At 55.0% G+C, this 19,435-nt stretch overlaps 5 protein-coding genes across 5 annotated transcripts; 4 read left to right on the top strand and 1 right to left on the bottom strand.

Annotated features, from left to right (window-relative positions):
• Positions 1–887: 887 nt before the first annotated feature.
• Positions 888–3,078, top strand: MYCTH_2068188 (uncharacterized protein; the record flags this gene model as incomplete). The annotated part of the gene is made up of 3 exons (XM_003665067.1): positions 888–1,942; positions 2,058–2,333; positions 2,841–3,078. The coding sequence occupies 3 exons, from the start codon at positions 888–890 to the stop codon at positions 3,076–3,078; spliced, it is 1,569 nt and encodes a 522-aa protein (XP_003665115.1).
• A 785-nt stretch (positions 3,079–3,863) lies between these two features.
• On the top strand, positions 3,864–4,916 carry MYCTH_2119965 (uncharacterized protein; the record flags this gene model as incomplete). The annotated part of the gene is made up of 3 exons (XM_003665066.1): positions 3,864–4,231; positions 4,291–4,546; positions 4,644–4,916. The coding sequence occupies 3 exons, from the start codon at positions 3,864–3,866 to the stop codon at positions 4,914–4,916; spliced, it is 897 nt and encodes a 298-aa protein (XP_003665114.1).
• A 1,776-nt stretch (positions 4,917–6,692) lies between these two features.
• Positions 6,693–8,985, bottom strand: MYCTH_2308477 (uncharacterized protein). Its single transcript, XM_003665065.1, has 5 exons — positions 8,701–8,985; positions 8,245–8,625; positions 7,726–8,115; positions 7,186–7,541; positions 6,693–6,951 (listed from the first exon to the last, which is right to left on the bottom strand). Exons 2-5 carry the CDS (start codon positions 8,536–8,538, stop codon positions 6,720–6,722), a joined length of 1,272 nt encoding a protein of 423 aa, XP_003665113.1. The 5' UTR covers positions 8,539–8,625; positions 8,701–8,985; the 3' UTR covers positions 6,693–6,719.
• A 2,056-nt stretch (positions 8,986–11,041) lies between these two features.
• Positions 11,042–13,321, top strand: MYCTH_2308476 (uncharacterized protein). The gene is made up of 2 exons (XM_003665064.1): positions 11,042–12,063; positions 12,182–13,321. Exons 1-2 carry the CDS (start codon positions 11,358–11,360, stop codon positions 13,114–13,116), a joined length of 1,641 nt encoding a protein of 546 aa, XP_003665112.1. The 5' UTR covers positions 11,042–11,357; the 3' UTR covers positions 13,117–13,321.
• A 264-nt stretch (positions 13,322–13,585) lies between these two features.
• Positions 13,586–15,492, top strand: MYCTH_2308475 (uncharacterized protein). The gene has a single exon (XM_003665063.1). The coding sequence runs from the start codon at positions 13,682–13,684 to the stop codon at positions 15,389–15,391; it is 1,710 nt and encodes a 569-aa protein (XP_003665111.1). The 5' UTR covers positions 13,586–13,681; the 3' UTR covers positions 15,392–15,492.
• The last annotated feature ends 3,943 nt before the right edge of the window (positions 15,493–19,435 follow it).

Raw genomic sequence — 19,435 nt, 5'->3', positions numbered from 1 at the left:
TGTTTCCGGTTTCGTTCCAGTTGAGACCTAAGAGAGGAACGAGCATCCGACGGTGGTGGAGAGAGTCTGTCTGCGGCGCACTATTTACCTATTATCTCCCTATCGACCGAGCTATTTCATCTTGGGAGCGTTTTATGATTCACGATGGGGACGCAACGCCAGCACACCACAACCCTTCTCTCGCCATTTCAGGCTCTTCGAGGAGAGCAAAAGGCGGATGTCTTGGTGCTAATGGTGGGCTGCGTAAGCTATGCCATCTCGTCCAGCAATCTCGTCCTGATCCGATCGGGTCTCAGGGGCCGCCCTCCCGCAAATCAACACTCTGAAGCCAAACTTCCCGCCGCAGGCCACGCCATCACCCGGCCAGGTGAAGCGTCCGCTGCGCCGCTTGTCGGCCCTCCGTTCAGCCTCCTCCTGGAAGGTGGAATGTGTGTTGCGTATGGATGATTGTGGTCAGAGCCGTCCTAAAGATAGTGACATCTTGGCCATGTTGGCCCGTTTTCCTGGGTTGTCTTGTTTCAAGCACCAAGGTCAACCTGGAGGACAACCCAGGCGGCGTCCTCGAGAACGGCTCAGGAGTTCCTGAGAGGGATTGTCAAAGAGAAAGACCATCGGCGACGGAAAGAGGATAAGAAGGTTCACATCTCCGCGCCTTGCTTGTCTGGACAGATGACGAACAGCAGCAACAGAGATCAGATCTAGAGCAACACCGCAGGTCGGCGTTCATCTAACTACGTCTTGATATCACCTTTCTCTCCTCTCTGTCAATCTACGCATTCCCCAGCACCAGAGATCAGATCTAGAGCAACACCGCAGGTCGGCGTTCATCTAACCACGTCTTGATATCACCTTTCTCTCCTATCTGTCAATCTACGCATTCCCCTACGATGGCGACTGCTAAGCGGCATGATGTGGCCAAAACCATCAACGAATGGGCCTCGGCAGTCCGAGAAGACGAAGATATCCGAGACGAGGTCAAGCGACATGGAAGGCTCACCCAACTTGCCGTCTCGGATTGCCTCTTCGATAAATCTGGATCGGATATTACTCACACCGAGTACCTCCACCTCCGCACAATCTGGTACCGGTACAACGGGACCCACATCGAAAGCTTCACGAGACTGTTCAGAGACGACAAGGAGACCGGGTACAAGGGATTCATTTCCCACACAGCTGATGAATGGGCAAGTCGGTTGATGTCCCAGAAACTCGCCCCTCTGGACCAATACCTGCATGAATTTCAGAGGCGCCAAGGGGACCCGGAGTACCTGCATCCGTCTCCTGCCTCCGGTTACTTTGCCATGGTGCGGTACTGGCAGGTCATGGCCATCACACACACAAAAGGTGACAATGAAGGAAGGTCCAAGATTTTCAAACCTCGGATTGGATCGGGCCCTCTGGTTGGAACCAGCAGCGCCAGACCAGTGACACCTCCGCAGCAGCAGGAGCCGCAGGGGGCGGATTTGCCCTCGCAGCCGTCCACGTCTGGGATCCCTCCAATCTCCGCGACGCCGGCGGCGAGATCGTACCCGGCAGCCAGAGGTACTGCAGAGAACAGGCCATCGGCAGACGAGGCGTACGTGAACACGGCCTTGCTGCTGCTGCTCCAAGCGGTGACGCAGCTCTTCCACAAGAACTTCGAACCGCTGCACTGGGTTCCGCCCCGGATGGCCTTGCACCTCAAGGTACCGACGGCAAATCAAGAGACAAGAAAATACGACGAAAGCGTCTTGCTAGAGGCGCGAGTGGACGGCTACCTGTGCAATGGAGCGCTTGAAGGCGGCCTGTCACGGCCGCTGGCCATCTGTGAAGCCAAGTCGGCCGTAAGGAGTTCCATCCAGGTGCCGACTGAGAGACAAGAGGCGGCTGAGATGGCCGCTTGGATTTGCAACAGCCAGAGTCACGTTGGACTCCTTCAGGCTTCTGCCAGCGGTAGAAAGAGGTAAGCACCACGAAGCAACACGAGAGACGTGATACCTTATTCTCCATCGACGTCCTTCCACCCCACTTCTTCACAGAAAACGCCATTGCTAACCGCCGTGCATCTGACTCCTCAGGCGACTGATGATTTCCCAAACCCGCGACGAGATATGGATCATCATCGGCGAGTATGGACAGGCGTATGAGGAGTACATCCGTAACGCCCCGTTAAAGGCGGGCATGACGACGACGAGACCGCCTCCCTTGAAGCATACGCGTCCTGATCTTCTAGCAAGCAACTTCGAGGAAACGCTCGGTTCGCCAGCCTTTCTGGACCAGATCGAAAAGATGGGCGTGGAAGGCGATATTAAAGGATGGAAAGACCCGGCAGTGCAGGCAGCTCTCAGCGAGAGGTCGCGTCGGCAGAAGGCCGAGTCATCCCTGGTAAGTAATCAGTCGACCCGTGGCGGCCGCGCAGGCGGGACACCGGAGACGCAAGCATCGAGCGAGTCACAGCGCAGCAGCTCGACCGGCACCTCGGGCACGCTGACGGCACGGTCGGCAACCAAGACCGGCCAGCCCGCGAATAGCGGGCGCACCACGAGGGCTCAGCCTGGGGCGACCCAACATGCCTCGCAGTTGGGCGCGGGCCATTCTACGACCGGCGCCGACGGTGGCTCGGGCAAGACATTGAGGCCGCCGGCCTCAAACCAGTCACAGCGTAGCAGCTCGACCAGTCCCTCTCGAGGGTCGCGTGGATCAGAAAATGCCCCCGCGGGTGAGGAAAAGAAGAAGCAGCCCCAGGCCAGCGGTGGCGACCAGCCGAGGGTGACAACACGCACCTCTGGCATCTCGGGCGCTTTGGCAATACGGTCGGCAACGAAGTCGGACCAGCCAGAGGATAGCGGCCCAGTGACGAGGGCCAAGGCTCGGGCGACCCAGCAGGCCAGCGTCGGCGACAATCCGAAAAAACCGGTTCAAACTCCAGACCTCCCAAAGATTGACGGCTTTTTGGTTATGCACCGCTTCGGTCCCTGGAAGACGTTCGACAAAGAGAACATGCAGGTCTTCGTCCGTCGGCTCCTCGGCCTGATGATAGAGCTGCACATCAATGAATCTTCGCACTCTCACTCTGCCAGTAGCGGATCGTCCAAGTAGAAACAGCCTTGACGAGCCCTGGCCTTAACGTCGTTCTGTCTGTTGTCATCATGTTTTTTTGGCTTTTTGTCGTTTCATCGTTCTGTCGTTCAGCTATTAGTCGTGTTCTTTAGCTCGCTCGCTCGCTCGCTCTCTCTCTCTCTCTCTCTCTCGCTCTCGCTCTCGCTCTCGCTTTTTCTTTTTTTCACGAACTTTACCTTAAATAAAGTGTCTCCCACGCTCTTCGAATCTCAATCACATGCGCGCTGTTATTCCGGTGCTATGGCATGATGGCATGAATGTGGAGAGCGGTCGCATAATGCAGGCCATCAGAACGAAATGGCGCACAGTGCCAAGTTCCCACTTCTTTGTCCCATACGGATTACTCTGTAGGGCTTCCCGATTCCAGAGCATCCGGAATAATCCGTACACTGTAGGCGTTCCGTGCCTGCAAGCTTTGACTGGGCGATCGCTCTGAACCCTTGTTGTTTGTTTGTGTGTTGGGACCGACATTTCTCTATATCACCCAATCGTACTCTTGGAAGAGATTGAGTGCGGGCGCCTGCCTGTGATTTGTTCGGCGGGTGCGCGGGCATGCCTTGCGAGGCAGCCAGGCGACCATCTCAAAAATACTCCCTACAGGGAAGGAAAATCCGCAGCTCTTGAACTCGGAACCCGCAGCTTTCTCGTCCGCTTTGGGCCACAATCGTCGCCTAACAGAAACTTGTCGCTCCCATTCACACGCACCAACATTCAGAGTCAAACTCGGCGTGTACCCGTCCCTGCTAACTTATATTTTGCGCACTATGGAGGAAATCCGACGCGCCGCGCTTGAGCAGGAACAGTTGTTCAGGGTTCTTCAGATCTCGGAGAAGCTTGAACTGATCAATACCCCTTTTCTTGACCAAGAACATCTCGATTATCTAGGGGTTGCCGTGCGCCAGCCACTCGATGTCGACGACGACGGGACGCGGGATTTCGACCCCCGCTTCTTTGAATCATGGCTCCCGGATGAGCTCGTCGCCGAAGTTGCTTGCGACGAATTATGGATGGATAGACTCGGACCAGACATGTCCCCCGCAGAATGGCGGTTTGAGGATTACAAGTTCAGATGGTTTCAGCACTGTCTTGAACAACTGTACGAGATGGACAACGAGATCTGGGATCCCTGGTTGTAAGCTTCCCCGTCTGATTGAGCGGATTCCTTTGAAGACTGACACCCTGTTGATTTAGCACTGACGCTTTGGAAATCAGACAGTGCACGGGGCTGGCCCTCCCGTTCCGCCAGCGGCTAATGCCTGAGGAGTATTACCTGCCGGTGGCTGCCTTTTTTCCCGTCGACAAAACGAAGCCGCATGTTGCGTGCGTTATGGCCGACTCCAACGTTGCGCCTGGTGATCAGGTCCTGTATAGCGAGGTCCATTCCGCCGTCCGGCTGGTCAGGTTCCGGCTAGAGCAGGGCCAACACACCGGACATCATACCAAACCCGTACGCTTTGGACCCCTACGCTTCTTCCCCGAGAACACTTACCCGGCATTCTTCATTAGCGACCTCTCCCCAACGTGCGCTAACAAAGGAGACATAGGGGATGCTCTACACGCTCCATCGCGACCTGTTCGCGCGCATCACGCAGGTACACTTCGACGGCAAGTCCAGCAAGCTGGTCCTGCGCCGGTCGCGGCGGCTTGACCTGCGGGGACCCGAGCCCCCCAAGGACGCCTACCTGCTGGTCCGCTGGGTTGCGAACCGCCCCGTCGGCCAGACCGAGTACGTCGACGAGCCGGAGCCCGACGAGTGGACGACGACGAAGGACTCCTCCAACACGGCCCCCAGGATCCTGCTGGGATATGCATCATAAACGATGTTGATGGTGACGATGGCGGGCTATCCGACAGGAAAAGGAGACCGCATGTAGTCTCCGGTTCCGGACAGAGGTGGTCGTACGTACGACATTCTCCAAAAGAGCATCCGCCTGGAAAATAGAAATTCTACGTGCTTGGCTGGCAGTTTTGTTTAATCAGTCGTTCACCCCACTAGGCTTCCATGGCCACCAAGCACATGAATCTCATCCTATCCTCACTTCAATTGATTAGGTACGTAATTAGGCACTCTGCAGAGGGTTAGCCTTTGTCAACCACGTGTCAGCACAAACTCGTGGCCGTCTCTCGCCCTTTCATTTCCCTATTCACCAATCACAGCCAGCCATGGCTTTCTTGTTTCTAAGCAAGCCAATAAAGGAGCTCAGCATGTTTTCCTACCCTCTACTACCCAGATGAACTCGGCATCTCACGGATCCCTCAGTATACCTTATCCACGCCAAGACCCCCATCCAGATCTGGGACATGCAATTACGCACCAGCCTGGCATTCCGTCCCGCTCTCACCTTTCCCTGATCGCTAGAGAAGGGGAATAGGCAGCCGTCACTTCTTATTGCTGGTCTTGGCAGCGTGGACAGGGCCGAGCCTGTCCCCGTTTCGCACACCTGCCGCAGCAGTGCTGCTTGCGCCGCACTTGCCCCGGTTCTCCTTGGGCGGGTCCACCACGATACGCGGGAGCGTGTGGTCGTGAGTCGTTGTCGTGCCGTAGTCGTCCGTGATGCGGACCGAGGGCGCGGTGCTGCCGGAGGGAGAAGAAGGAGAAGGAGAAGGCATGTTGATGTTCGTTCTGGTCAGGGGCCTTGATATGCCGAGTCTGTGGTGATGGGGTTGGGCGAGTTGTAATATAGATCACTTGTGAGGAGTCCTGCCCTGTTGCTTTCTTTTCTTCCTTTTTTTCCTCTTCCTGGATATGCTAAGTTGCGTGGAGAGAGTAATATTGATTCAAGTAAAGGGTATTAGAGGAGCAGTGATTCTTATACTGGTACATGTAGACTTTCAAAAGGGTCGGTCATTGGTTACCTGGACCACGCTGTTCACGATGCCCATTGTTCGTGTTCGCCTGACTCGAATCTGGCAAAAAAAAGAGCTAGGCGGAAGCCCTCACTGTCCATCATAAGCCGTCGTGGTGTTTCTGTTTCTTCAACTGCGAGCCGAGAGACCTTACAAGCTAATAGTTTGGAACAAAAGCTTTGTACGAAACGCAGTTAAAAGTCTCGAACAACAGAAGAAGTTCCTGCGGCGGTGGCTTCCAAGGTTCAACAGAGTGCCTTGTAGACTACCTAAGAAAGAGAGAGTAAAAGAGCGCTATTTATAGACAAAGGGAATGGCCAATGTGTTTAGCGAGCAATACACGTTGCCCTGGGCGCTTGTGGAGCATGCAAGAGAAGCTTGTACTGTACGCTTCTCACACTTTGTGACGCCAATTCGCCTGTTTATGCGTAGTGTCACGTTTTATAAGAGAGGCAGCTTTGAGTGATCAGGTACGCCTGCGGACCGGACCACCCATTCAGCAAAAACCGACAAAGCGACGTACAAAGCACAGGGGGACGCTCCCCCCCTTCCCCCTGCCTAGTAAATCCTACCAAACATTTAATTACTTGAAGGATAATTAAGGGGTATGAGTACGGGGCACATCTACGAGTGATTGCCAATGTTGGAATACGTACTCATGGTTTAAATGTTAATTCAGATAGGTACAACATGCCCAAGAGAATCATAAACACAACTTAACCCAATACCCGTCTTCTTTTCCTTCACTTCCCAATGTCTTCCTATCCTAGCCCCTAAGCACCATAAATGACATAGATCTCGCCCGACGAGTCACTAGACACAAACAGCCGGCCCTTCTCGTCAAAAGCGAGGCCGACGGGGCGGAAGCAGTTCATGGGACAGGCGCCAATGTTGCTGTTCTCCATGACGGGGACCTGGGCCGTCCTGCTGGTGACGTGGTGCACGGGCTGGCCGTCGGCAAAGTCGACACGCGTGACGCGGTAGCCATCAGCCGGGTTGCGGTTCCTATATGTGTGTGCGTGTGTGAGTGTACGTGTAAGAGTGAGTTTGTAAATTAATTAGGTACTCGATTTGGAATCGAGTTTTTATTTCAATTTTTTTCATCTCTCTCGATTCCATGCTTTCCATTCTACCCTTCAATCAATCACCCTCGAGGGAAGAAACAAGCGGAACTAAGACAGGAGGAATGGCAAAGCAAAACGGGGGGGAGGGGGCACAAAAAGAAAAGGAAGAACGCACCAGCTTCCATGAAAAGCAATGTAGGCGGCCGTGCTGTTTTTGTTGAACTTGATGTCGAGCGGGGCGGTGTGGGCGTGGAAGTGCAGACGGCCTGTCATGCGATTGTTGGCGCACTCGTTGGCGTCGACGTTGGGCACGTTGTCGGGCTTGAACAGGGAGCCGACCAGCAGGCCGTCGATGCCGACATTCTGGGGGTCCCAGGCGGGCACGCACGACGGATAGCCGTAGTTGAGGCCCTTGTACCGGTTTTCGGTGTCGTTGAGGATCCCGTGGTAGCTCAGCCGCTCGGCCGGGTTGTCGTTGTGGATGTCCCTCCCGTTGAGGCGCAAGTCGTCCATCTGGTTCTCAACGGACCACTGGAAGTGAAGGAGGGGGGTGCAGACGGCGTTAGCGACTCTGTTCTCTTCCCTACGGTTGGATTGCCTCTTTCCCCTTTCCCCTGATCCCCCCCCCCCCCCCCCCCAAACACACACACACACACACACACATACACGAAAAAAAAAAAAACAAAAAAAAGCAATAGGAGCCATAGGGACGTACGATACCGCCAAAGACGGGATCCTCGGTCATGCCGACAATGTTGCGGAGGCCCCATGCGAGCACCTCGCCGCCGGTGGCGTAGTCGTGGGCGGCCTGCAGGCCCTGGCTGATGCTGAAGGTCTTAATCATGCTGCGGGCGGCGGCCCGGTCGACGGCCAGGGTGTCGATGTTGCTCTGGGAGCCCCGGGCGACCAGGATCGTGTCCGGGCTCCACTTAGACGTGGCGATGGCGCGGGTCGGATGGCTGCCCTGGAAGGACATGCCCGTCACGATCGGCCTGGCCTGGCCGACCTGGCCGGTGGCGGCGTCGTACGAGTAGGCCGTCACGCTGGCGAGGTTCGAGGTGAAGAGGGTCTTGCCGTCGGCGCTGAGTGCGATCCCGTGGTTTGTCTTGCGAGGAAGTGTGTAATTAAGCGTGTGTTTATAGAATAAGAAGGTTTGGTGAGATAATTAAGGGGGATAATTACTCGTTGGCGAGACGCATGCCCAGCTCAACTAGGTAATTAATTAGGTACTTACCGATCCGCTTATGATCTGTGTATTAGACTGGACGCACACAATGTCTCCCTGGTCTTGCAGCACCAGTCGACGAACGGCCTGGGATCCGGCCTCGGCCACCAACAAGTTGCCCGCAGCGTCGACGGCAATGTGACGAGGGTTGCGGAGCCCGGTCGCGAGCACGCTGTACCTGTACCCCGAGCCCATCTTGGGCTGGAACCGGCCGGTCACGCCGGGACAGGATTGAGCAGAGACGTCGGTCACCAACAAGGCGGCCAGGGCAATGACGCCCGCCAGCGTGCTGTGAGGGCCCATGATTCCGACTCGAGGCTTTGGCGTACGAATTCCTGAGTATCAAACGTCGTCTCTCCTGCCTGCGCCGCGCGAGTTCGCTGCTAATGCCTTTTCCATGTTAATATTAGTGGAAAGATCAAAAGCAAGATGATGATCGGCTTATCAACCTAGGTGCCTGCCTACCTTATATAGGTATGTATGTAAAGGTCAGGTAGTGCCTAATTAGGTAGCTTCTATCTCCGGCACTGGGAAGAATGCGGCCACCAGAGCGTATTAGATGGTATATACACCCTGCTCTCCCTAACCGTTCGATCCTCCTTTTCGCATCATTCGAAGAAGGGGGGGGGGGGGGTTATAAGCCCATGAGAGCTCGACCGGGTCGCAAGTTGCAAGCCTATCTACCGGGGTTCAACCAAATTAGGTGCTCCCTCCCAGTCTGCAACTGTCCTTAATCGCCACTGCCACCAAGCAGCGGCGAAGGGAAGGTTGGAGACCAAGGACGGTCGTCGATGCGTTGTAAGAAGCGGGGGTCCGTCATATCCGTGATTCCTTGGCGGTCATGCTGCCACATTCAACCGGTCGCAGCGTCGGCTCAGAGCAACGTTGGGGTTGTCTTGTCCGGTAAAAGGGCCGGACCATGGTTGTCCGACTCGCCAAATCGCAATATACGTCGGCTCTTGGTATCGTATAAGTCGTGGGGATCTTCCCTTCGCCAAGCTGGTTGTTATTGACCCTCTCTGCGGCTTTGTGACAGTTGCAGTCCTTCGTTCCACCGTAGCCTGCACGACAGAGACGAAAGGGTGTTTGATTTTCTTCTGTTTTCTTTCCTTCCTTCCTTTTTTGCCCTGTTGCATCCGGCGACTAGTGCGTTCTGTTAACGGCTTGATTTCGAAGGCCGCTGCAGTATCGAATATTCAAGGTGATCGACGTCCTTGCCTGCGTCACGTATTAATCAATTAGGTAGTGTCCCTAGATTTAAGGGGTCCAATGCGCTAGCTAATGTTGTGAACAAACAGCCGGTACGGCGAAACAGTTTCTGAGGGTGCATCTGGCACCGACTAATACAGCATCGTCTAATCACCTAGGTCCCTTGCCAAATAGTACCTGCCGTTTGTTCAGAGGCAGAGAGTAACTTTGGGTTGCGATACTAGGAGAGGAAACCGATCAGAGCCAATCGTCAGGCAGAGCGTAGGATAGGATATGCCAAGATTTGTTCTACCAGGTCTCGGGTAGAACGTATGGTGTTGGGTGATACGTTTAGTCCTCTCCTAGCGGGGAAGACCCTTGTTTCCACGGGATACCCTTCTACCTTGTCGATCCACGTAGATAAAAGAAGTATGTATGTACCTAATGACCTACATACATATCTAACCATATAATAGGTCAAATGCTTTCAGGTCTGGATATAGAGGACCTCCAAGATATTCTGCATGTGCTGTACGGATTAAGTACATACATATGTACATATGTATGTACTATACTTACACCAACCCCGATCAAGCAGCACAAGGAGGCCTTGTTTGTGCAACTGTTTGACAATAGTGTACTGTACGTCACACCGGCAGTGCTGTACAGTAATTACACAATTGGCAGCAAGACACACCGCCTATACTCTGATGCCCCCTCTGACGCACCACGAACCCGGCAGCCGGTCTACAAGCGCCAACACATCCTGGCAGATGGCCTATTAGCTTACCCGGCCTATCTACCAACCTTCCCTACAACAACCTCTACTATAATACTCCGTATACGTCGCTTCGGATGCTTTGTGCCAGTGTGACGGCCAATCTTGACCAGCGCTGTCCACGCTGCTGGCACACTCTGCACAGCTGGGGTGAAACTGGCGGGAGAGCGCCATCTCGTCCGTGTGTGCACGAGACCAGCTTCCCCTCCCGAGTAACCCGACCCGAAAGGGGTCAGATCCAGTCTCTGACCTCGTGCTGACTCCTACTGAGTACTTGCGCGTCAGGTGATGGAGCGTCTAATTATTTTGTCCAAGGTGGTGGTGTCTCAGTGCCAATGTCTGCACGTGCGAACTGCCCTCCGGTGGATCTCAAGTCTCTGGTTAGCTTCGGCTGTTGGGGGTTGCCAAGTCCCGGGCGATGGCGGTCTCCGGTTCAAGGCCGTCAAAGCTTTTTTTTTTTTTTTTTTTTTTTTTTTTTTTTTTTTTTTCAGAGGAAGTGGGAACGGGGCGCCGAAACACAAGACGAGGGAAGTCGGATCTTTGTGCTCTTTTGAACAGTGGCACAGTTGGAATCTGTCACACTGCCATGATGGAGTCAACATGTTGCAGCAAACCACCTTTCAACCGTTTTGCAATCGAAGCGGGGCGGTAGGAGAGCGGCGGCTGCCGGCAAAGGTGAGGGCTGTAGCTTGCTGTCATTACCTGTTATTACTACCTTGCAATGGGGAAGGTGGAGAAGGAGAGCCGAGACCCAGGCAAAAATTCTATTTCGGTCACGTAAGAAGGCGACAGAAACCGAGTGAATATATTCTGAATATATTCTTCTGCGGTGAGAGCTCACTGAGTTCCTAAAAAAAAAAAAGCATCTGCCATCACGTCATCAAACTGTTTTCTTGTGTCAATTGATAGGGTTCAATCTTCATCTCTGCTGCACTCCGCCGTGGTTACAAATCTTCCGGATTCATCAGGCCGGAACGCGAAAATTGGTCTTCACCTCCGACCAGGACCACGCGAAACAAAACCAATTATTATAAGGACCCGTAGGGAGAAAGTGGCACCCTTCAGGGGGGCTGTCGGGGACCGAGCCGAATCCACCCTACGCCGGCTTTCCCGGCGCCTGTTATCGCGGTAGCCGATAGGGACAGGCCGCGATAAGATGGGGGAGAAGAACGATGGGGTAAGGCCGGCGGTCGCTTGCCTTAGCGACGCCAGCTACACGGCCAGCGACTCGTCCGCCCTCTCCCTCTCCTTGCCTGATCCCAAAAAGGCCGGGTTAATACCGGACTCCACCTCCAGCGACACCGTTTCCGCCGATAAGCCCGGGACCTTCCAGAAGGACAACACCACCACCTCCGCCATCACCGAGGGAAAACAAGCCAGCTCGGACAGCCCCAGCGACGAGGATGGTGATTACAACAAGCACAAGCACAGAAACAACAATACCAACAACCATAAGAATGATGATGATAATAATAATAATGACAACAATGATGGCTGCGGCGTCGATGACGACCTCCCCACCGGCGCCGCCCTGACCCTGCACCCCTCGGCGGCGACGACGGTGGACTTCCCCGAGGGCGGGCTGACGGCCTGGCTGGTCGTCTTGGGCTCCTTCTGCGCCATGCTGTCGCTCTTTGGCCTGATCAACTCGGCCGCCGTGTTCGAGTCGTACTTCACCACCCACCAGCTGGCCCACAAGACGTCGTCCGAGATCGGCTGGATCTTCAGCCTCTACCTCTTCATCGTCTTCTTCGTCGGCATCCAGGTCGGGCCCGTCTTTGACCGGTTCGGCGCCCGCGTGCTGGTCGCCGCCGGCAGCGGGCTGATCTTCCTGAGCTTGCTGCTGCTGAGCTGGTGCGAGGGTATGTCGTCTCTCCCCTTAATTATCTCTCTTGCCTTTCTTTCTTCTCTCTCTCTCTCTTTTTTTTTCCCTATCCCATGTTGGCTTGGTCGAACCTCGTGGTGCTGACGAGACGTCAGAATACTACCAGATCATCCTCACGTACTCGGTCCTCGGAGGCCTGGGGGGTGCGCTGCTGAACAGTCCGGCTTACGGAGCCATAGCGCACTTCTTCAACGTCCGCCGGGGGCTGGCGACGGGGATCGCGACCACCGCCGGCGGCGTCGGCGGGGTCGTGTTTCCCGTCCTGCTCAGGGCGCTGCTTCCGGGCGTGGGGTTCGCATGGAGCTGCCGCGTCCTCGCCTTCATCATGCTGGGCCTGGCCGTCCCGTCGAATCTCTTTATCAAGACGCGTCTGACGCCCGCCAAGGGCCAGGACGGCCGGCGCAAGGTGCAGTCGGTGTGGCCCGACTTCAGCGTCTTCACGGATGCCCGGTTCGCTTTCGCCTCCATCGGCATCTTCTTCATGGAGTGGGGCTTGTTCGTGCCCCTGACGTACATCGTCTCGTACGCGGTCGCCCACGGCCAGGACGCCACGGAGAGCTACCTGCTCCTGTCGTACCTGAACGCCGGCTCGGTGCTCGGCCGGGTGCTCCCGGGTTTCCTGGCCGACCGCCTCGGGCGCTTCAACGTCATCATCGTGACCATTGCGCTGTGCGTCATCACGGTGCTGGCGCTGTGGCTGCCCGCGGGCAGCTCGCAGGCGATGCTGATCGCGTACGCGGTGCTTTTCGGGATCGCGAGCGGGAGCAACCTGGGGCTGGTGCCCGTCTGCCTCGGCCAGCTGTGCGATCACCGACGGTACGGACGCCTCTTCTCGACCGCCATGATGGTGGCCAGCTTCGGGACTCTCAGCAGCGTGCCGATCGGCGGCGCCATTTTGGATTTGGGATCGTCAGAGAGCGCTTGGAGGAACCTGGTCATCTTCGCGGGCGTGTCGTACTTTGTCGCGCTAGGGTGCTACACCACTGCCCGAATTCTGGGGGCTGGATGGGATCCGCGTGAGATTTTCTAATTGAGCTGCGGAGATGTCGGATAGATATAGAGAGGGTTTTTTTTTACAAGGTGCTTGGATGGTGCATCAGCGGCAGCGAAAATTCATATGGGGTATCTAATTAGCATAGAACGTAGTCTACACAGTAGAGCAAGTCGAGAACCACAATTAATGTCAACGTAAATACGATGCACAGTAGTTACTTCATCATTGGTTGATGCAAGCCGGTTTGGTTCGATTTGTTTTCACTTTGCAAATATTTTCAGAAGGCGCTCTGTATTGCCGACAAGTATGACGTGTTAAAGAGTTTCCGACTGACCTTGGAAAGGAAGTTGAGGTACTAGGTAGTTAAGGTAGTTGGCTCGCCTCCTGTGCCTCTCGGACCCGCGGTGGTGGCCGTGGGCTCGACCGCTCGGCCACTGCAGGCCAGCGGCGGACCAGCAACAAGCCAGACCCGCAGTTACCCGACGTCCCCCAAATCGCGGGGCAAGTTTGGCTTTGGACAACGACCCCGCCAAAAATTTCGGCCGAAAGTCGACCTCGCCTACGACCTTGAGCCAACCCTCTTTTCTCGAGTCTCGCAGCCATGACCGCCGAACTATCAGCAGCGCCCGTCCTCTCGACCCCGGCGGAACACGTCTTCGAGTATGCTGTGACCTCCCCAGAAGCCGACGCCCAGGCGCCGCCGAAATCCGACGATGAGCTGCGCGCCGTGTACGAGATTGCTCGGACGGCGAGGGAGGTGCGCCAGGGCGGGTGGAAGAGGATAGCCCTCCAGTTCCCCGACCACATGCTGCGAGATGGGCCACGCGTGGTCCAGGCACTGAACGCAGAGCTCGAGTCCCTCGGCCGGTCCGGCGATCCATCCGAACGACCGGAAAAGATATACATCCTGGCCGATACTTCCTACAGCGCGTGCTGCGTCGACGAGATCGCTGCCGAGCACGTCAATGCCGACGTCGTGGTGCACTACGGCCGCTCGTGCCTCTCTCCAACCTCCCGCCTCCCCGTCGTCTACGTCTTCACCCACCACGACCTCGACCACGGCGAGACCCTGGCAGCATTCGAGAAGCAATATCCCGACAAGGACGCCGAGGTCGTCCTCATGGCCGACGTGACCTATCAGGACCACGTGCCAGCGCTCGCGTCCGAGCTGCACAAACGCGGCTACGCCAACTTGCTCTCCACAGCCATCGTTCACGACCCGACCGGCGCCATCCCCAACCGCAAACTCGTCCTCCCCGGCGGCGAAGCAACCGACGCGGACCCCTCCGCCGTCGACCTCAAGTCCCACTCCATCTTCCACATCTCCACCCCCCCGACCGCCCTCCTGCTCGCCCTCTCCTCCCGCGTCCGCGACCTCCACATCCACCCCACCACCGACCCCACCAGCGGCGCGACGTCGTCCGCCGCGGCCTTCTCGACGGCCCGCCTCCTGGGCCGCCGGTACGCCCGCCTGCTGACGCTGGCCTCGGCCGGCATCATCGGCATCCTGGTCAACACGCTCTCGGTGGCCAACTACCTGTCGTCGGTCGAGGCGATCCGGGCGCGGATCGCCGCCGCGGGCAAGAAGAGCTACACCGTCGTCGTCGGCAAGCTCAACCCGGCCAAGCTGGCCAACTTTGCCGAGGTCGAAGGCTGGGTCGTCGTCGGCTGCTGGGAGAGCAGCCTCGTCGAGGACGGCGACGCCGACGGCTACTACCGGCCCATCGTCACCCCCTTCGAGCTCGACCTCGCCCTCGTCGGGGACGACCGGAGGGTCTGGACCGGCGAGTGGTGGGGCGGCATCGAAGTCCTCGGGCGGGCGAGCGGTATGGAGAAGGAGGAGAAGGTATCGGGGGAGGAGGCGGGTGTGCGAGGTAAGATGGAGATGGGAGGAGAGAACGAGAGGGTCAATGGGAGCAGGGACGAGGATAGGAACGATGAAGAGGAGGAGGAGGAGGATGAGGAGGAGTCCGCACCGCCCGAGTTCGATCTGAGGACCGGAAAGCTGGTCAGTCACAGTCGGCCGATGAGGAGCGGGACAACGAGGGCGAACGGCAAGGCCAAGCAGGAGGGAGGGACACGACCGGAAGAAGGGCAGGCCAGATCGAGCAGCGCGCTGGCCCTCCGGCCCAAGGCGGAGCTGGCCACGGTCAACGGGGTGGTCAGCCCTGGCGCCGAATACCTCCGGTCGCAGCGCACTTGGCAGGGTCTCGGGAGCGACTACGTCATGGAGGAGAGCGCCGCTATCGAGGAGGGCAGGAGTGGTGTCGCCAGGGGGTACACAGTCGGTGAAGCTGCAGAGCGGAGGTAATTAGGAGGGGGAGCCGTGCGAGAGCCAGAATCGGAATGCGCACATATTGACCCCCACTGCATCTTTTCCTTTCGGCGCCATGCGAAGACTCCCTCTTCCGTTGTGGTCTTGCCCATATTTATGTGCTGCTGGAGGGAGTGACCTTCGCAGCGCGAATGGGAACGGTAGCTCTTGGTGTCACCCATGGCTCGCCGGGGCGGAACTCCCCGTCGATGGATTGAGCTGCGTGTGCTCCACACACCTGGGACGTATTTCATGGCTGGCCCCCCCTCGTCGGCAGCGGCTTGGTCGACATCCCTCAACTCTTCTTCAGTCTGCTCTCACGCCGGTCACTCAGTATAAGTCTTTGGTTTCATCTCGATTAATCTCGAGACACTCCAATCATCTTGCTGCAAGCACTGGACAACCGTCAACCGTGGGCGCCATCAGGCTGGGTTAAGGCCGGAAGAGAGACAAAATTGATTGGGGGCATTAGCAGGTTCTCGCCAAATTTGGCGTGATCTACTCGGGAACTGAAGAATGATAGAGGGCTTTTCGATAAAGACGACATGCTTGCAGCGGCAATTGAGGAACAAGCGTCGTCGTGCACCAGACCTTTGTGGTTCTGTGGTGTTGACGACTCCGGACGGAGCGCAAGCGCCTTGTCGGAATGTCAATTGACATGCGAATTAGTAGGTGAATGTAGACCCCTAATCAGATATAGGGCAGATTATGGAACCTTACTGTCTAACAGTACTAGAGCGGTGGGGAGATTGCGTGACGTTGGAATCCTGGCCCGACACCTGTATGAGTGCTGTGGACTGCTCCTGAGTTGTTGCTGACCCTTGGATAATTAAATGATTGCGAGATATCATGATGTGATAACTGTCGAACCTACAAGAGACTAGCCAGTCTCTTCTCTTTCAGGAGTGCAATCTCGAGCTGTGTCAATCGACGCCCAGTCTCGGAACGGTGGTGGATGGTAAGAGTAATTAGAGGGTCAGCAGGGAATATTATTACACAATCAAGGCCCAAGCTAGCCCAGGCTTATTCATTCCTCTTCAGTTCCACCATGCTGTGTAGGTACCCTTTGCAGCTGATCTTTTTCAGGTTTCTTTTATTGGCCAAGTGATGACACACATCGGGCTGCTCGACGCTCGGAGAGGTCGGATCTAGGAGGCTCACCATTCCGGTCAACAACCTCGTCCGCCGCTAGTCGGATCCGCTACCACGCCCACCCCGATTAACAGTTCATCGCCGAACCTTTTGTCTCTCTTCTCCCTTTCTGTCCATTCTATTTCCCCTACCCCCCCTTCCCCTCCCCTCTTCCGGGGCCCCATCTTTGGGGCTTTCACTACACCCTCCGCCTCCTTGCACACGCCGACGACGACATAATAGACCCTTAGCAGAACGAACCCGACCAGCCAGAACAGGCAGGAGCCGAGCGTGCCCAGGACCAGCCCGGACGCGACAGCGTGTCCAGGGCTTGTCTATTATATATAGACTACAGAACGGAAAAAACGTTTACTATTAGTAGGATGATATTTTTTACGGGAAAGCAAGGGTCTATACTAACTAATTATTAACGTTTTATAGCTAAGAAGGCTATTAATAGATAACTTTCTAATATACGAAAACTATTAAGAATTTTCATTAGTCTAAATTTTTAACGTACTAATTTTTATAGCCTAAATTTTTAGCGTACTAATTTATTATTATTATTATTATTAGTCCTACACTGCTATGCTAATAAGCATGCCAGAGCCTCTCTAGTTATATACAAAGGAAACCGTGCCTAATAGGCCGGATAAAAACCTCTGTCCCGCCTCTAATGCCTAATCCGGAGTACCAATATACTACAAAGAAAAGGAGAAGTGGCTAGATTAGCCCTATAGAGGCCTTCCCTCCCGGTCTAGCCTCCTTACGAGGCGGTATTCTGGGAGCCTCCCTAGGTCCATTAGCCACTATAGAACCCTCCTTGCCAAACGATGGTTACGGGTCCCTGTACCCCGTAGAACAAGGTCTAGGTCCCTTTATAACCATATTTCCTAGGATTCCTATATTCGGCTTCTTAATAGGTTCGGGCACTATACGACTAGGTACTCTATAGTTTCCCTCCCCTGGCTATGGGCATAGTAGGGGGTACTGACCCCTGGGACTTGAACCCTAAAAAGGAAGTCACGGAGGCTAATAGCCCCTATACAGGCCTATACTAGTAGGGAGCTCTAGGCCTTTGTTAGGCCCTAGTACCTTTATAGGCCTTCCCCTATAAAAACTAGGTATAGAGGGTCCTTGTCTAATACGTACTATATCCTCCTACTAGCTTGGTTAGCCCTCTAACGGTTGCTCTAGCTAGCTAATATGGCTAGTTCTATAGCCTATAGCCTTCTTTATAGGGTCTATGGGGGGGGTCGACCCCCTCTATAGCCCTCCTAAACCTACTGCCGGACCGTCGACCTTATTACCTCTAGGGCTATAGGCTTCGGCTCTTAGCCCCTTACCCTGGCCTTTCTCTTCCGGAACCTCTAGCTTAGTCTATTATAGGCCTGTTAGATAAGAGCCTTTGTAGGGACCTGGGAGGCCCCTAGACCTACCCCGGTCTATAAGAGCGGTTGGTCGAGTTTGGCTTCGAAGTTAGCTAGCCTCTTATTAAGATAGAGGTCGAGGGGTAGTACCTAGGCTTCTGTTTCGAGGTACCGGATAGGGGTAGCCTTATAGGCCCTAGTAACTACTTAAAGGGCCTTATACTAGGCCTTCGATAGTTCCCTAGCAGGGCCTTCTGGCTTACCCCCTAGCTTAGTAGGCTTATAGAAGTTCAAGGCTCTATAGGCTAAGGCGCTATAGATATACTTAGTATAGACCTTGTAGGCCTATAGGAGGCCAGGGCCTTAGGTCTTTGTAGCAAGCCTGGTTAGGGCAAACTCCTAGATTTCTAGCTTCTTGGCTACCTTTGTGTAGTGGGGGCCCTACTATAGCCTCTAGTCTAGCCAGACCCTAAGGAATCTGGCCGACTTCGAAGGCGCTATAGTAGTAATACCCCCTCTAGGCTGTAAGAGCTCTAGCAGTTGTAACCACTGTTTCCGGCCCCTGTTGAAGTAGATGAGCTCGCACTTTTCCGGGGCAAAAGCTATACCCCGGGTCCTTGCCTACTAGAGGTAGGCCTTCTAGGCCCTTTGTAGCTAACCATTACAGGCCTCCTCAGCCCTTCTAAAGGCTAGGAGGTTGGTATCGTCAGTAAAACCTATTAAACTAACTATAGGGCTAGCCTAGCAAATGGCCTAGTAGAGGGAGGCTATATAGAGGATAAATAGTATAGGGGAGAGGGGTAACCCTTATAGGACCCCGGCCCTTACTACTATATCCTCTATTTCCTAGCTATCAAAGTAGAGGATAGCTACCCTATCCTATAGCTACTCCCTGACCTAGACTACTAACCACTTTGGGAAGCCCTAGCTCTGTAAAGTGGCTAGTAGCTAGGTATAGTTAATAGTGTCAAAAGCCCCTAAGATATCGAGCTATAGGAGGGAAGTAGCCGCCTTATACCTCTAAGCCTCCTAAACCTAGGCCGTAACAAGCTAAATGGCTAGTTCTATAGACCTATATTCCTAGTTACCTATCTACTCGGCCGGGAGAAGCCTATAGGCCTCTACAACGGCTGTTACCTTCTAGGTAACTATAGCCTCTAGTACCTTACCTACTATTAGTAGGAGGGCTATAGGCCTATAGCTACCTAGGGTAAAGTAGGCCTATAGGGGTTTGCTAGGCTTATAGAGGACTACTGTCTTAGCCCTTTTAAACTAGGCTAGGAAATAGCCAAGCTATAGGCTCTCCGAGGCTAGTTTAGCTAGTATCTGGTAGAGCGGCCGCCTATAGGCCTTTAATAGGCCTATAGGGAGGAGGTCCTCCCCTAGGGCCTTCTATAGGGCCGCTCTAGCTAGTACTACCCTAACCTTGCCTACCGTGACCTCTTGGTCTATTTCAAACTTCGGCTCCTAATGGTTGTTTAGTTCTGAGTTGTCGATATCCGATAGGTCTATTTCTAGGTTCGGAAAGAACTTATCGGCT

Source organism: Thermothelomyces thermophilus, chromosome 5 (assembly GCF_000226095.1).
Source record: "Thermothelomyces thermophilus ATCC 42464 chromosome 5, complete sequence".
In the NCBI taxonomy this organism is placed as follows: domain Eukaryota; kingdom Fungi; phylum Ascomycota; class Sordariomycetes; order Sordariales; family Chaetomiaceae; genus Thermothelomyces; species Thermothelomyces thermophilus.
This window is presented reverse-complemented; position numbering and strand designations above follow the sequence as displayed.